Below are 17,958 nucleotides of genomic sequence, written 5' to 3' on the forward strand. Positions count from 1 at the left end.
GGAAATGGGAGTCCATCGGTTTCTCCTCAGCCCCAGTAGAGCACTTGGGCTGGCCAGGCTGCTGCTTACCAAGTGGGAGAGGGAGGCAGTGTGCCTTTTTGAGATCAGTGCCTGAAAGGTCAGAGCCCAGAACAAATTCGTTGGGGACGTTATCAGAGACAGAGTGCTTTATTAATGGCCTTTCTTAGGTTGGCATTTCCATTTGAATTAATACTCCTTCAACACTGGAGGGGACAATGTATGTGGCTGGTAAAATAGGATCGGGAGCTTTCCTTGGCCAGTTGAACTTGCAAGAAACCTGACATGCCCAGGGCCCTAATCCTCTGTCCTCTTCCAATTCACCGGGGCTGTGCAGCCTGGCAGCCTCTCTGTGTGGGCTGAGCCATCTTAGGGGCAAAGCCGCAAGTGTCCCTGTTTCCAGGCAAGAGGAAGACTGGTGCTGGGGGCAGGGGGTGGGGCGGGGGGGCGTCCACAGACACTTATCTGAGTCTTGACGTTTGATTGTGTCAGGAATGCTCAGGACTGTGCTCTGGTTTTGGAGTGCCTCCTCTTTTCCTAATTTTTGATTCAGCAGTTTCCCTGTTTTACCGCTTGTTTCTCTTAAAATCAGCTTTTGCTGATCTAAAATCCAAATAACCAAAAATGTGTGTAATTTTGTGTCAGTTTCATATAATGGCTACTTTTGTTTATATTGATGTTCCCAAGGCTCTGCAAAATGCTGAAGTTATTTCTGTATCATCAAAGAATCAGTTATATAAAGAAGAATTTTAGTAATGTGTACGTTCTATTGTACTTCCATTAAAAATTAGTAATCTAAGGTGTGTATGGAAAGTCTCAGCAAACCAGGGCTGCCCAGGACCCAAGATGTTGTCTATAATCAATAAAGAAGAGTTTGAAAATAAAATGTTTCAACAAGGACAGTATAGAAAATTTATCAGGTATATTCGTTATTGTATTTGTTTCCTACATCTCTCGTAATAAATTGCCACATACTCAGTGCGTTTATTCTCTCACAGTTCTGGAGGCTGGAAGTCTGAGATAGGTTTCACTGAGCGAAACCAGGGTCGGCAGGGCCTTGCTCCTGCCAGAGGCTCTGGAGATCTGTCCCCTTGCCTTTTCCAGCTTCTAGAGCTGCATTTCTTGCATGCCTTGGTTGTCTCCCCTTCCTCCAGTTTCAAAGCGGCAGGGTAATGTCTTGCTTCAGTCCTCACGGTGCTTTCTTGTTTGGTCAGATACCCCTCTGCTTCCTCTTCTAAGGATACATGTGATGACATGCAGGGACCGCTTGAGTAATCCATAATAATCGCCCCATCTCAAGATGCTGAATTTAATCACATCCGCACAGTCTCTTTTGCCATATAAGGGAACATTCACAAGTTCTAGGGGTTAGGACGCGGATTTCTTGGGGCCCTTCTTCAGCCGACCACAGTTATGACGTACAAGCATGCTCGGTGAAGAATGGGTAATTCCTCCTTCTCTTCTCAGGTCTTTCAGTTGGATACCTCCTTCCCCCTCCCTTCTGCTCCATGAAAATATTTACTCTTGCCTTTTCCTTTCCTTGTTCTGTAGGTTCCCACCCCTGCTCAGATGAGTCATTTCCTCCCCCTCTAACCGTGGACACAGTAGATTGTAAATGATCCCAGAGCAGACAGGCGCTGCCCCCCCAGAGTCACTTCCTTCCCAGCCGGCTCTGCTGCACCTGTGGCTTCCTGACAGATTGGGCCCTTCACTGCCTCCTGTCCTCTCACCTGATTCCTCTGTCCACACCCTTCAGGCTCTTCCTGAAGTAACGACTTTTAGAGCAGCAATCAAAAGACAGGCGTTGGCCCTGAGTTCAGCCCCTCTACTCCTTAGCTTGGATATGTCGCTGCACCTCTGTGAACTCCAGGTTCCCCACTGTAAAATGGGAAGTCGATAATGGGTCTCTTTGAAGACCTGTTTTGCTTTAACGGGCTTGAAGATTCCTCTACCCCACCCCATCCCCAACCACCCAGCAGTATTCCTGTTCTGGACCCTGCCAGATGCCCTACCTGGCAGGGGCGATAGACCCTGACCCCTGACCTCTGAGGCCTGTGTCTAGAGGTGGATGTGGGCATGCATCTGCTGCCATGCATCACCAGGTGCCCTCGTCAAGAACAGGGGGCAGGAGGGCCTGGGGAGCGTGGTCTTAGACCTGGGCTTTGTCACGTGCATAGATTTCCTAGAGGGAGAATTGAGGGTCAAAAGTACTTGTTTTTAAGGCTTTCATACACCTTTGTATGTGGTTTGAGTTATCTTTTATCTTAAGGCTTCAGGTCATCCTAAAATGGGGTCGTCTCTCCCACATTATAAAACATTCAGCCATCTTTTCTTGTATGATTTGGTGATTAGATTTCTCATTTTGAATAATTTTTAAATTATAAAATAATATGTATAGGCCCGTATAACACACCAAACAATACAGAAATGGAGAAGCCAATACCCCTTTCCTCATACCCCCGGCAGTAACTAGGGTGAGCAGTCGAGCATGTGTCCTTCCACGCTTTCTCTGTGTCACACACAGGTGTACAGATACAAGTCGCCCTGGTTTCCTCCCCCCACAAAACAGGATCATATTATCAACTTAATTGTTCAGTTTCTTTTCACTTAATAGTAGAAACACACAAAATAACCTTGAGGGTCCCAAAAAGAAATAGAGTTTTGTGTGTGTCCCTATTTCCTCAGTGAACCAAATAATGGAGTGAATTGCAGTCAACATGTAAGCCCCTATTTATGCGATACTGATTTTAAATCCATTGTTTCAGGCTCACCGTCATGGATACCCTGTCGGAAGCAAATGGCACCTTTGCCTTAAACCTTTTGAAAAAGCTGGGTGAAGACAACTTGAAAAATGTATTTTTCTCGCCCATGAGCATCTCCTCTGCCCTGGCCATGATCTTCATGGGGGCAAAGGGAAACACTGCAGCCCAGATGTCCCAGGTATGTACCTGAAGCCATTTCTGGGCAACAGTAAATGCTATTACTTTGTCAGTTGACCTGGTCCTGCAGGTTTTAAATCCCAAAGGACTTGCTCTTGCCAGATATCTCCGCTGGTGTTGCAAGGGTATGGACAGAGTTGTTAGGGAAGGACATTGAGCCCTGGGGTGGTCCGCCGGGTTGGGTGCCTCTGACATGTTAGGGAAGGAGGGTGCACTCCATTCAGAAGAATGAGTGGTTTCACCTCCTCCTAGTAGTAGCTGGTACCCAAGTTTGTGAGTAGATGTAGAGTCAAAAGGTCCAGCCTGAGTCCTGTGATATTCTTTGGATGTTGTCACCTGCTTTTCAATTGTTAGAAATTTCTATCTTAGTTTTCTCATTTAAGTGTAAAACCTTAGGCTAGCACTTAGCCAAAAATGTTTTCAGTAGTGTTTCAGTTATTTGTTGTTGAGTAACCAACAGGCCAAAACTCAGCGCCTATGATGACAATTTACGTAGCATGACTCTGGGTGGATTGGGCAGTGCTTTGCGCCTCTTGGCCCCGGCTGGGTCACTGGTGTGGTACCGTGGCCTCTGCCGTGTGGCCTCCTCCAAGTGCTGCCCCGTCCCCTGGGCCTTCCACATGGTGTCTCTTTGGCAGGGTGGCCTGGGCTTCCTTACAGCACAGTCCCTGGCTTCCAAGAGGACAAGCTTGAATGTGCAAGTGCTAATCAGGCCTCTGCTCTGTCATGCTTGTTAATGCCCCACTGGCTGAGGCCAGTCACGCCGCCAAGCCCAGAGTCAGCCCGAGAGGGGCTGCACGAGGGCGTGAATGCCAGAGGCATGGCTCCTGGGGACACTGATGACTGCCATAGTCTACCTGCTAGCCCCTAGTGATTCACAGTCCTCCCACGGGTGAGGTACACTTATCTCCTCCTGCAACCCCAGAGTCTCATCCCGTCCTGGGCCAGGCTCGGGCTTGAAGTCCAGGAAGAACAGGGCTCTCGAGGCTTTCAGATGCGGCTGCTCGGTATCGTTACTTGGGTGCAGAGCTTTGTAAACTAAAGAGGCAAATTATCTGCCCCGCCCCCGCCCCACCCTCCCCAACATACAAAGGTGAGATGGAGAGGGATAACCGCAGGGGACTCTCCCTTCAGAAATGATGGAGGAGGTCTCTTGGTTTGTTAGAGCTGCTGTAATGAAGTACCACAGCCTGAGTGGCCGAAACAACAGAAATTTATTTCCTCACGTTTCAGAAGGCTGGAAGTCCACAATCCAGGTGTCAGCAGGGTTGATTCTTCTAAACCGTTGTGGGATTTCTGTATGTCAACTTAGAATCCACTTCATTGGACAAAAGCACACGCACAGACCTGTGTAAGGCAGGACTCTCTGTGCGGGATGGGATGGGAGTCAGAGTGCTGGGGGACAAAGTCCTTAAGATGCTTAGAAGCCTCTTTGGCCGAGAGGGTTTAGGAGGCACTTCCTTAACCTTTTTAAGGTTTTAACAAAGAGGATCTGGATCCTGCTCTTGAGATCTGTGCCTGAGATTTGATCTCTGTCATGAGGCCATTTCTTATTTTTGGAATCATATGCCAGTGGGAGAGGCTGGGAATGAGAAACATTTTTATTTTCCACCCAGCAAGTCCTAGGTTGGAAATATTTCCTTTAAATTCTGCTTGAAAATGAAATAGTTCCTTCTTTAGCTCATCTTTCTCTTCCCATACTTTATCCCAGGCAGCTAAAAAGCCGCGTTCTTGCTGGACATCTCCTTAGCCAGATCCACGGTTCACTGGGGAAATGCCCAGCCTTCCCCTCACTGCAGGGGCCAGTCTCCGCAGTTATTCTGCTGGTTCATGCCGTGAGCTCCTTCTCTCCAGCCTCCAGTAGTAATTTCTTCCCTGTCCTTCCAGCCTCTGCTCACAGTCTCCTCACTCCCTCTCCTTCCCGTCTCTGCTAGCTGTCTGGGTCCAAAGCCAGCGCCACATGTTGTGGATTTTTGTTATGTTTTGTGAGAACTCCACATCTAGCTCGATGCATGGATCTTCTATGGCTGCAGAACAAACCTTCCCAAAACTTAGTGGCTGGAAATAACAATGATTGATTGTTTCTCAGATTCTGTGGCCTGACCCCATGGTGCCAGCTGGGAACCCTCATGATCCGAGAAGGCCTCTGTCACATTCTGAGGCCTTGGTGCTGGCTGTTGGCTGGGGCGTCTGTCCTCCCACAAGTGCTCTCCCCATATGGTGTCAACTCTCCAGGGCCTTCCACGAGGCCTCCAGCAGGATAGCTTGGACTTTCTTACACCGTGGTGGCTGGGGTTCAAGAGAGCGAACATGGAGCTCCCAGGCCTCTCAAGGCCCAGCCTGGAACAGTGTTACTTCTCCTGCATTTTGTTGGTCAGAGCAAGTCCCGGGGCCAGCTGAGACCTGTGAACAGTGGGTAGAGGCTGCACCTGTTGTGTGCAGGAGTGGCCTGTGTTTGCAGAGACGGGAGGCCCAGATGGCAGCCTTATTTGCAGACAGACTACAAGTAGTGAGCACACAGAGCCCAGGTTTGCGCAGGGGCATTTCTGCTCCTGCCCATGCTGTCAAGGCTCTGGCTCCCTCAGGAAGTGTTTAGGGAGGGAGACTGGGTGGCTTTCAAGATCTTTCGGTCTTTAATTGGATGAATCTTCTTTTAAGCTGTAGTGAGGATCTGGACAGATGTTAGGCTGAGTTCAGTGTGGTTTCTATTTCCTGACGTCGAGCGTTATGCATTTTTATTCTGTTTTCAATTTCAGGTGCTTTCTTTAAGTAAGAGCGGCAGCGGAGGTGGAGATGTCCACCAGGGTTTCCAGTCGCTTCTCAGCGAGGTTAACAGGACTGACACGCAATACTTGCTTAGAACCGCCAACCGGCTCTTTGGAGAAAAGTCTTATGATTTCCTCTCGGTAAGTTACCCTGCTGTTTTTCACTGTATAGTAGAAGGCTTGTGGGCTGTGACTTCACTCAGGTGGGCGTGAACTCAGGGCTCCAAGCGCTAACCGCACGCACTTCCTTTATCTCCGTTTCAGTTTTATCGTCTGTAAAATGAGCCCTTTAACAAATACTCTCCAGATTTTTGTGAAGCTTAAATGAGATAATTATAAAAGAACTAACATGGAGCATAGCACAATTCCAGATGAATTGGCCAAAACAAAGAAGTGATCAAAAGGAATATTTCTAATTATTGTTTTTCACATATTGGTAATTTTTTGTGCATTGTGAGACTTGTTCAACTTTTTAGACATGTAAATATTTTGTTTTTTCCAACACAGATTTTTTTTAAAGTTTTTATTTGTCTAAATATACTAGTTCTGTTTATTTACAATGCTTTCATGATTTTTTCATTTTTCAAAAACTACTCAGGTAATATGTAAGTGTTCTTGTTATATAAAAATGCAAATAAAGCAGACAAAGCTAGAGTTCTCACACCCTCTTTCCATATGCCATCTCTCCCCTCCTCAGTATAAGAACCATTGTAGCTTTGGTGTATATCCCCCTGTACATGTAAAAATGTGTTTTGTGGGATTTTTCCTTAGGTAATGTCATTATACCATACATGTTGTTTTGTAATTTGTTTCTTTTCACCAAACACTATGTCTTAAATTCTTTGCATCTAGTATATGTGGATCTACCTCCTTCTTTTGACTGTTATCTAGAGTTCTAAGTACGGATGTACTGTGACGTATACGCCATTCCCCCATTGATGGCATTTAGGTTGCACCCAATCTGGGCCATGCAGACAGTGAATATTCTTGTCTGTGGTTTTGTGCCGGGGGAGATGTGTTACTCCAAGATGGATTTGTAGAAGGGAGAAGGTGGTGAAGCCTTGAAGTTTTCATGAATGTTGTCAAATTGTCCAAAACGTTATAGCCATTTACATTCTCTCCGGGGATATTAGCAGAGTGCTCATTTCCACCCACCATCAACACTGCATGTTGTTAACCTTTAAATTTTGATTATTAATGAGATTGAACAACTTTTCTTATGTTTGTTGAACATTTGTATCTTTTTGGAGAATAGACTGTTTATATATCCTTTGTACATTTTTCTTTTGAGCTATGCATTTTTTTCTTATTGATTTATGAGTTCTCTATATGTTTAGGATATCAGTCGTTCTGTTATATGATTATTTTTCTAACTTGTTTCAGACTCTACATTAATTGTTTGAAAACAATTGATGTATAGTAACTTGTCAGGCAGGGGGTCAAATATTGGTAAGATTTGTACACCACAGTGTGATTGTTTTTACAACTTGTTTGACTTATTTTTTTATCAGTCTTAGCTACCATCTAGGTTATTCTTGTCTTTTTATAAGTCTTAGATAAAGAAGAACAAAACTTCCAGTAAACACAAAGAATTGGCTGATTTTCTTTAATATTCTTTCTCTTTTGGTAGATATTTTGAGAAAAGCATTGGTATTTAAAATGTTATTTTGATATTGGAATATAAAATAAAGAGATTAGAAATATTTGTTGATTATTTTTCATTAATTTAGTGTCCTAAGAATCTAATACCAATTACAGCATATAATTAGATGTTCCTTTAGTCTGATTAGTCCTGGCTTATAAAATAGTAACTTAAATAGCAGACAGTTGTTTTCAGATGTGTTTAAAAGTTATAGAGGGGGCCGGCCCGGTGGCGCAAGCGGTTAAGTGCGCGCGCTCCGCTGCGGCGGCCCGGGGTTCGCTGGTTCGGATCCCGGGCGCGCACCGACACACTGCTTGGTAAGCCATGCTGTGGTGGCGTCCCATATAAAGTAGAGGAAGATGGGCACCGATGTTAGCCCAGGGCCATCTTCCTCAGCAAAAAAAAAAAGGAGGAGGATTGGCGGATGTTAGCTCAGGGCTGATCTCCTCACAAAAAAAAAAAAAAAAAAAAGTCACAAAAAGTTATAGAAATCCCCCAAGGGTGTGGTGAGTTGTCAATACGTGAGTGACCAGTTTGCTTCCAGACTATTTCCTTAGATTGAGAGACTGAAAAATTTTTCAAAAGCATTGATCAATAAGCAAAGCAGCAAAATTGATAAAGCATGAACTATGTGAGGATAAAGTGAAATGATACCCCTAGATCACCTAGAACGGTGTCTGCAACATGTGGAGAATTCGGTAATGTTACATGAAACAGTGCTAATGACAAGAATTCATGTGGTCCTCAGAGCAGCCATCTGAGGGGGGCTGCTGCTGTGTCCTCATTTACAGGGAGGATGAGGAAGCTTAGAGAGACTAGGGGACTTTTCTGAGGTCACACAGCTAAGAAGTCGCAGGACTTGTGTTCTTGGCTACCGTGCTGTGTTGCCTGTCTAATGCTATACTGAAGGGGAAGTGTGAAAAGTTGTAATATAAAAACAATCCTGAAAAGGGGAATTAAATATTTAGCCCTAAGGAGTTCAAAGGAAAGACTGGGAAACCATTCCATAGTGCACTGTCAACATATTGGTTATTTCAGTCCATTTATTTTCCATCAAATTTTCTGCTTTTATGTGGATAATGTAGGTGTTCATTAATGTCACTGTCATTCATAGACTCTATTAACAAACTGTAGTTTAAACCTTCTTTGAGTCTCACTCACACTTTAAAACTGAGCCATCCCAAACGGGGACACTGGACACAGGTGGCCACTTAAATCTCAGCGTCGTCCTTACATTCAGTGTTCAGTTCCTCAGTGGCACTGGCCTTGTTTTGAGTGCTCAGTGGCTGCAGGAGGCACAGTTTTGAACAGTGCAGACTCAGAGCATTTCCATCATCACAGAGAGTTGTGGGGAGTGGTGTGTAGAATTACACGTGTCGCGTTGTACGGACAGCAGGCCCTGGTCTACAGTCCGTTGTTTGGAAGTGTCGAAGGCTCGTGCTCTTGCTGTGCTGGCCCTCACTCAGCAAGTGCTGGCTGGTCAGGAGGGACAGGTGATAGCTGCTGAGTCCAGGTGTCTTGGTTCTTACCTCGCTGAGTCACAGCTACTCCCTTAAAGGAGCCAGCAGGTCATGACCTTTATTTGCTATTCAGACCACTATGTTACTTGTTTATAAGCCAAATTAAATGTAGCTGAAAACTGAGAAATTGGATTTTAGGTTAATTCCTCATGTTTATTTGTACATTACATATGTAAATCATAAAATTATCCATGTTCTGATTTGGCATAATGCAGAAATAAGCTGTTGGTATTAATTATTTTTGTGGCCGTGCAATTTTGTCACTCTGTATTTCCTAGTCTTTCAGAGATGCCTGCCACAAATTCTACCAGGCAGAGATGGAAGACCTTGACTTTGTCAGCGCTGCAGAGGAGTCCAGACAACACATCAACAGCTGGGTAGCCAAAAAGACAGAAGGTGAAAATATGTTGTGATTCTATTTTAATAGCGTTTTAATCAATCTTATTATAGTTCCTTCACAGGACCAGCAGATGTAAACAAAAATGGTTCTTTTCTCCAAATCATTGTAAACCTACAAAATCTGCTTCTGAAATATTGTCGATGTATGATATTTTCTCTAGTGTTTCCCTGTTCTCATCACCAAATCTGTGATGTCTCTCAATATTTGGTATACATTTTCCAGAACAATCCACACTTGAATGTTTTTGTTGTTAATGTTAAGAGTCTTTTCACACATCGCATAAAGAAAATATTGCATTTCAGGTTTCAAGCTGCCTCCCTGCCCACCTTGCTCACGCTCCACAGATCACCGTGCGTTACTGCAGGACCCTTGGCGCAGCCCTCAGCCACCTGCGTCCTTCATTTAAACTGTTACACTGGCTACAACCTCTCACCTTTTGACCATCCTTTAAGTTTCTTTCTTCACACCGTAGGCACCAAGCAGTCCTTTCTGTTGTATGTGTTATGAATTTATCCTGCACATATTATTGTGTTCATTTTGTGTTTTATTCAAGTGATGGTATTTTTCTTACGAGAGCTTTTTAAGTTTTTGTTGCTGCGGTTGTTTTGAGGACAAATATCCTTTTACATGGTATATTTGGGGGACCGTGAACTCCTTTATCTGTGCTCTTGACTACCTAAGGAGATGGCCCATTCTCAATATCGTCCCCGATGCATGCATCAGGAAACTCTTTTAGCTAACTGGTTCTTTCATTCTTCTTTTAGGTAAAATTACAGAGTTACTGTCTCCAAATTCAGTGAATCCATTGACTAATCTGATTCTCGTGAATGCCATCTACTTCAAAGGAAACTGGGATAATCAGTTTGACAAACAGCAGACCAAGGAAAGACCATTTAAAGTCAGCAAGGTGAATGTTTTGCAATATCAAAGGAGATTCTTGGAAACAGTCCCTATGTTCATGTTGGTTTTGAAAACATGCGAGACGGGTCACCTCAAGTAACTTGTGCTTCTGTATGGCCTTAGGCAGCCCAGCAGCTGACTCCCCAGCAAGCTTGAGGCCTTTCTCTCGCCCTTCTCCTTTGCTGTGTCATCAAAGGTGGCTACGTACTCCTCGGCCCGGCTCCCCATGTCACCTGCCATACTGTTGCCAGGTGTTCTATCTGTATCGCAGATCGGATGGTGTAGCTCTCAGGCTTAAGGTCCTTCTTGGCTTCCCAGAACTTTTGAGATAAAGTTCAAACTCCAAAATATGGTGTATGAGGCTCTTTGTAGACCTGGATCCGACCCATTTCTCCATCTTCATTCCCATTGGTACCTGTATACTCCTTTCCTCCCAGCAGCGTCAGGAAGGCTTCCATGATGGTCCTCCTCCCCAGTCGGGTTTCTGTACCCCTCCTCTGAGCTGTCACCCGCCCCCTGTGGGTCCCAATGGCAGCATTGCAGTGGTTACATGACTGCTTTCTCACTGCTGAGCACCCTCGGAGGGCAGACTACTGTCTTACAAGTGCCTGGACATAGTCGTCTCAGTAAATACTGAACAGATAGGTGGTCTGCAGTCTTCTTTGATAATAAGGATAATACAAGCATGATTTTTTTTTTTTTTTTTTTTTGCTGAGGAATATTTCCATTGAGCTAACATCTGTGCCAATCTTCCTCTATTTTGTATGTGGGTCGCCGCCACAGCATGGCCGCTGACGAGTGGTATAGATCCACGCCCGGGAACTGAACCTGGGCTGCCAAAGTGGAGCGCACCGAATTTAACCACTAGGCCACAGGGCTGGCCCCAAGCACAATTTTTTTTTTTTTTTAAAACAAGCAAACAAAAGGGCATGTATGTAGGCTAGACACTGAGTTGAGCTCCCTCCAGCTTTGAGGATGTTTTTTGCTGATGGTCCTTTATCTTTCACTCACCAAATCCAGTGTATTCTTTCTTTTTTGTTTAATTGTAGAGATTTTTGCACATACACCAAAGTAGACAGAATAGATTGATTACAGCCTATTCTTGATCATTGACCATAAGTTAGATCTTCCAGGCTGACTTGAGCCTCAACCTTCAGTTTCTTAAGAAATACATTTTCTTTCAAGCTTTATTCTGAAATGAATTGTTGTTATTTTCCCCTGACTAGATTATTTCTCTCCTTTATATTAATTTTTAACAAGATGTATGTTAGGACTTCCTCCAAGTGCAAGTACCAGAACACCCAGTTCACCATAGTTTAACTCACAGATGTTCCTCTCCCCTAGCAGGAGGCCTGGAGGTGGGCAGAGAGTGGGGCTGATGTGGCCCTGGGGGGACGCACTCAGGGAGCTGGCTCTCTCTTCCTGCTCTGTCATCCTTAGCATGTGACCTTCTGACCTTCTTCCTCACAATCACAGGATGGCTCAGTCTTCACATCTGTAGTCCAGGCAGGAGGAAGGGGGATGGACACTGGGCGAGAGCAAAAGCCTACTCCTTTGGAGGTTCTGCTGTCTATTCAGAAAGAGAAACCTCTCTTGTATGTCTCATAGTCCAGAACGATTTCCTGTGGCTTCTGTTAGCTGCAGGGGGTGAGGAATTCTGTCCTGCTTTCCCGTCCCTGCAGTAGACAAAGACAAGGGGGAGAGGGGTTGCAGTGGGTGCTGAGTGCACCAGCCTATAGGGGAGGGTGTGCCTGAAAGGAAACAGATTTTGAGTTGATACAGGTTTTCTTTTTAATTCCTTTATTTCTAAATAAGATGAAACTCATCTACACAATTGTATATTTAGTGAATCATTCAGTTACTAAGATTGGATCCTTATATATATTTATATTTTTTTATTGAATAAATTTGACATGTAACATTGTGTAAGTTTAAGATGTACAGTGTGTTACTTTGATACATTTATATACTGTCATGCATAATGATGGGGATACGTTCTGAGAATCTCATCATTAGGCAATTTGGTGATTGAACATCATAGAGTGTACTTACACAAACCTAGATGGTACAGCCTACTTCACACCTAGGCTCTATGGTACTAATCTTATGGGACCACCGTCGTATATGCAGTCTGTGGTTGACTGAAACATCATGTGCCACATGACTATATTGTAATATGATTGCCAACGTAGTGATATTTATCACATTATATAATTACATACACTATTATTGTCTATATTCATTATACTGTGCATTAGATCTCTATGGCTTATTTACTACTCGTTACAAGTTTGTACCCTTAAACACCATCACTCTTACATATTCCCTGATAACCACCATTTTACTCTCTGTTTTTTACAGGTTTAACTTTTTTAGATTCGACACATAAGTGATATCATACAGTGTTTGTCCTTCTCTATCTGACTTATCTTGCTTAGCATAATGTGCTCAAGGTCCATCCATGTTGTTGCAAATGGGAGGACATCTTCCTTTCTCCTGGCTGAATAATATTCCATTGTGTATATATACCACATCTTTTTTATCTGTTATCTGTTGATGGGCATTTGGGTTGTTTCCATATCTTGGCTATTGTGAATAACGCTGCACTAAACATGGGAGTGCATATATCTCATCGAAATCCTGTTTTCATTTCCTTTGGGTATGTACCCAAAGGTGGAATTGCAGGATCGTATGGTGGATCTATTTTTAATTTTTTGAGGGATCTCCATATGGTTTTCCATAGTGGCGCACCAATTTACATTCCCTCTGACAACATATAAGGGTTCCCTTTTCACCACATCTTCATCAGCACCTGTTACCTCTTGTCTTCTTGATGATAGCCATTCTAACAGGTGTGAGGTGATATTTCATTGTCGTTTTGATTTGCATTTCCCTGATGATTTCATGTGTCTGTTGGCCATTTTGATGTCCTCTTTGGATTTTTCTGTCCTCCTTTAATTCTTCTGCCCATTTTTATTTTTTTTTTAATTTTTTTTGGGGGAGGAAGATCAGCCCTGAGCTAACATTCAATGCCAATCCTTCTCTCTCTCTCTTTTTTTTTTTTGCTGAGGAAGATTGGCCCTGAGCTAAGATCCATGCCCATCTTCCTCTACTTTATATGGGACACCGCCACAGCATGGCTTGACAAGCGATGTGTTGGTGCGCGCCTGGGATCTGAACCTGTGAACCCCAGGCTGCTGAAGCGGAGCGCACGCACTTAACCACTTGTGTCACCAGGCTGGCCGCTTCTGTCCATTTTTAAATCACATTGTTATTATTATTATTATTTTTTGATAATTGAGTTGACTGAGTTCGTTACATATTTTTGTATTCTTGACTCCCTTGTCAAATATTAGTCGACCATATATGCCAGAGTTTAATTGTGGGCTCTCTGTTCTGTTCCATTGCTCGACGTGTCTATTTTTATGCTAGTACCATACAGTTTTGATTATTGTGGCTTTGTAGTATAGTTTGAAATCTGGAAGCAGGATACCTCTGGCTTTGTCATTTTTTTCAGGATTGCTTTGGCTATTCAGGGTCTTTTGTGGTTTCACACGAATTTTAGGATTGTTTCTTCTATTTCTGTGAAGAATGCCTTTGGTATTTTGATGGGGATTGCGTTGAAATGAAAGATAATTTGGGTAATATAATCATTTTAACTATTTATTCTTCCAATCTATGAGCATGGAATGTCTTTCCATTGGTTTTTATCTGCTTTGATTTCTTTCAGCAAAGTTTTGTAGTTTTCATCGTACAGATCTTTCACTTCCTTGGCTAAATTTATTCCTAAGTATTTTATTGTTTATGATACTATTATGAATGCGATGGTTTTCTTTATTTCTTTTTCACACGCTTCATCATTAGTGTAAAGGAACGCAATTGATTTCTGTGTGTTGATTTTGTATCCTGTGATTTTTACTGAAATTGTTGATTAATTTCAGCAGTTTTTTGACTGACTCTTTGGGATTTTCTATGTATGGGATAATATCATTAGCAAATAATGACAATTTTACTTCTTTCTGATTTGGATTTCTTTTATTTCTTTGTCTTACCTAATTACTCTAGCAAGAATTTCTAATACTATATTGAATAGGAGTGGTGAGAGTGGGCATCCTTGCCTTGTTCCTGATCTTAGGGGGAACACTTTCAGTTTACCTCCATTGAGTATAATGTTAGCTATGAGTTTGCTGTATATGGCCTTTATTATGTTGAAGTATGTTCCTTCTATGCCCGGTCTATTAAGGGTTTTTATCATGAAAGGGTGTTGTATTTTGTTAAATGCTAATTCTGCATCTATCGAGATGATCATGTGATTTTTATCTTTCATTTTATTGATGTGATGTATTATATTTATTGATTCATGTATGTTGCAACATCCTTGCATCTCAGGGATAAATCCTACTTGAGTGTCTAATCGTTTTAATGTGTTTTTGAATTCGGTTTGCCTATATTTTGTTGAGAATCTTTGTATCTATATTCATCAGTAATATTGGTCTTTAGCTTTCTTTTGTATCCTTATCTGATTTTGGTATCAAAGTAATGCTGGCCTTATAGAATGAGTTTGGAAGTGTTTTTTCTTCCTCAATATTTTGGAAGAGTTTGAGGAGGATTGGTGTTAATTCTTCTTTAAATGTTTGGTAGAATTCTCCAGTGAAGTTTCCACATATTTGTAGATCTTCTCACTTTTCTCTTGTTGTTCATTTTTAATTTCGTACCATTGTGGTCAGAGAAGATAGTTGGTGTGATTTCAGTTTTCTTAAGTTGGCTAAGATTTGTTTTTTGGCCTACCATATGATCTATCCTGGAGAATGTTTCATGTGCACTTGAGAAGAATGTATATTCTGCTGCTGTTGGATGGAATGTTCTGTATACATCCGTTAAGTCTGTTTGTTCTAAAGTGGTGTTTACTTCCAACGTTTCCTTGTTGATTTTTTGTCTGGATGATCTATCCATTGCTAGTAGTAGGGTATTGATGTCCCCTACTATTATTGTATTTTTGTCTATTTCTCCATTAAGATCTGTTATTAATTGCTTAATATATTTTGGTGCTTAGGTGTCGGGAGCATATATACTTATGATTATTATATCTTCTTGATGTATTGACCCCTTTATCATTATATAATAACCTTCTTTGTTTCTTTTTAGCCTTTTTGGCTTGAAGTCGATTTTATCTGATATAAGTATGGCTACCCCTACTTTCTTTTTGTTTCTGTTTGCTTAGAATATCATCTTCCATCCTTTTGCTTTGAGCCTATGTGTGTCTAATTTAGAGCTGAAATGAGTCTCCTGGAGGCAGCATATAGTTGGGTCTTGTTTTTTTTATCCATCCAGCCACTCTGTGCCTTTTGATTGGTGAGTTCAATCCATTTACATTTGTGGTGATTACTGATATGTTAGGACTTACTACTGCCATTTTATCTTTTTCTTTCTAGTTATTTTATCTGTCTGTTGTTTCTTTTTCCTTCTATTTCTACCTGCCTATGTAAGTTCATGGTTTTCGTTGGTTGTTTGCTCAGTCTCCTCTTTTTTTTTATGTTTTGTGTCTCTGCTCTGGATTTTTGCTTTGTGGTTACCATGAGGTTTACATGAAACATCTCATAGATAAAATAGTCCTTTTTCTGCCAATAGCAATTTATCTTTATTCACTTATACAGGTCCTATCCTTTTACTCTTCCCCTTTTATATTTTTGATGTCACAAATTATCTCTTTTTGTGCTATGATTTTGTTACCAAGTTGTAGTAGCTATAGTTATTTTTAATGCCCTTTTCCTTTAACCTTTATGCTATAGTTAATAGTTTAATATGCTATTCTAAAAAAGAATTACACTATTCTAATTCTGACTATTTATCACCTTAATCAGAGTTTCACATACTTTTTTCTTTTTGTTTCAGCTTGACAAGCTCCTTTCAACATTTCTTGTAAGGCAGGTCTGGTGGTGATGAGCTCCTTCAGCTTTTGTTTGTCTGGAAAAGCCTTTATTTCTCCTTCATATCTGAAGGATGACTTTGCTGGATAGAGTATTCTTGGATGGCAGTTTTTATCTTTCAGTATTTTGAATATGTCATTCTACTTTCTCCTGGCCTGTACAGTTTCTGCTGAGAAATCTGATAGCCTAATGGGGGTACCTTTGTAGGTTACTGCCTTTTTTTCCCTGGCTGTCTTTAAAATTCTTTCTTTATCATTGGCTTTTGACAGTTTTAATATAATGTGCTTTGGAGGAGGTCTTTTTGCATTGAGATAATTAGGAGTTCTATGAGCTACATGCACTTGTGTGTCCAGTTCCTTCCCCAGGTTTGGGAAGTTCTCAGCTATTATTTCTTTAAATATGCTTTCTGCTCCCTTATCCCTCTTTTATCCTTATGGGATACCTATTATTCTTACATTGGCTCTTCTAACGGAGTCAGATAGTTCTCGTAGGGTTTCTTCACTTTTTTTTTTTTTAAGAGCCATGAGTGGTGCTGGGGCTTTTGAAAGGATGGGGACAGGCTCTGGGGGCTTCTGGATCTGGGTGTGCTGAGGAGCCCAGGCCCCCATGGTGGGAGCGCTGAAGCCAAGGGCAGCTGGACTGGGGTGGCGGTAGTGGTGCCTTGCTGCTGGTGTGAGTCCATTGGTTCAGTTCTCCTCACAGCACCCAGAAGAGGAGGGTACCCAGGCCACCAGGGTGTGCACTGGTGTTGTATGCAGGTAGTAAGTCACACATGAGCAGAGGAAGGGGTAAAAGCTGACAAACCACAATAGAAGAAGCCTCCTCGGAGGGGCCCCGTCCACGCGCACAATGTCCTGTCTGCAGCCGTACATACACATAGCTAGCTTCACCCTGCTGCACCCTGACCTCACCCACCTCACCTTCATTATACTAAAATCATAATAAATTTACATTGTGGTTTTGACCCCCCCTAGTGGGGTATAGATGCCATGACAGATCTTCTAGGGACCATCTAAGGGAAAAAACTCCCCCTCTGGACATGAGGGGGTAGGCAACAAGCTAATTGGAGGGACCCCTTCAATCTCCTCCTATACCCCTTTACCACCCATATAACCTAAAAATTACTCAAGCCCCAGTGCGGGCGCTCACCTTGAGCCTGCCTGCTCCCTCTCTTGGAGTGTACTTTCACTTTGCTAATAAACTCCTGCTTAAAACTTTCTTGCATGTGTTCGCTAACAAATTCTTTTGTGACACCAAACAAGAACCTGGAAAATCCAGCCAGCCCACCCGTAACAGTGGGATGTTGTTGACCCACTTCCCTCGTGTAGCTCGCCCATTGGCCCCAACAGTGCCTCCCCCACCAGAGCCTCACTGCGCGCAGGGGCTCCTCTCACTGTTTAAAAAATCTTAGTCCTCCTCTTCCGTCTGAATCATTTCAATGTTTCTGTCCTCGAGCTCAATAATTCTCTCTTCTGTCTGACCTGCTCTATTTCCAATGCGTTCTAATGTATTCTTTATCTCATTTGTTAAGTTCTTCAGCTCCAGAATTTCTGTTTGGTTCTTTTTTAGAATTTCAATCTCTTTGGTAAAGCACTTCTTCTGTTCATTAATTTTATTCCTGAGATCATTACATTTCTGAGTTTTCTTGTAGCTTGTTGAATTTCTTCATCACAGCTGTTTTAAATTCTTTATAAGTTAGATTGAAATATTCCGTGTCTTTTCGTTCAGTTGCTGGAGAATTGTCATTTTATTTTATGATATGTTATTACCATGATTTTTTCATGGCATGTGATGAGAAGTGCCTCTGCTGCCACATTTGAAGTTGCAAACATCTTATTTAGGAAAGG

At 42.4% G+C, this 17,958-nt stretch overlaps 1 protein-coding gene across 3 annotated transcripts in view; it reads left to right on the forward strand.

Annotated features, from left to right (window-relative positions):
* Nucleotides 1-17,958, forward strand: part of SERPINB6 (serpin family B member 6) — a 29,710-nt gene that overhangs the window by 8,282 nt on the left and 3,470 nt on the right. For all 3 annotated transcript variants that reach the window (XM_058555379.1, XM_058555380.1, XM_058555377.1), the window contains exons 2-5: nt 2,784-2,958; nt 5,714-5,863; nt 9,163-9,280; nt 10,049-10,191. In XM_058555379.1, the coding sequence (XP_058411362.1) occupies nt 2,794-2,958; nt 5,714-5,863; nt 9,163-9,280; nt 10,049-10,191 (576 nt within the window). In that variant the 5' untranslated portion in view covers nt 2,784-2,793. The remainder of the gene's footprint in view (nt 1-2,783; nt 2,959-5,713; nt 5,864-9,162; nt 9,281-10,048; nt 10,192-17,958) is intronic.

This window comes from Diceros bicornis, chromosome 14 (assembly GCF_020826845.1).
Source record: "Diceros bicornis minor isolate mBicDic1 chromosome 14, mDicBic1.mat.cur, whole genome shotgun sequence".
In the NCBI taxonomy this organism is placed as follows: domain Eukaryota; kingdom Metazoa; phylum Chordata; class Mammalia; order Perissodactyla; family Rhinocerotidae; genus Diceros; species Diceros bicornis.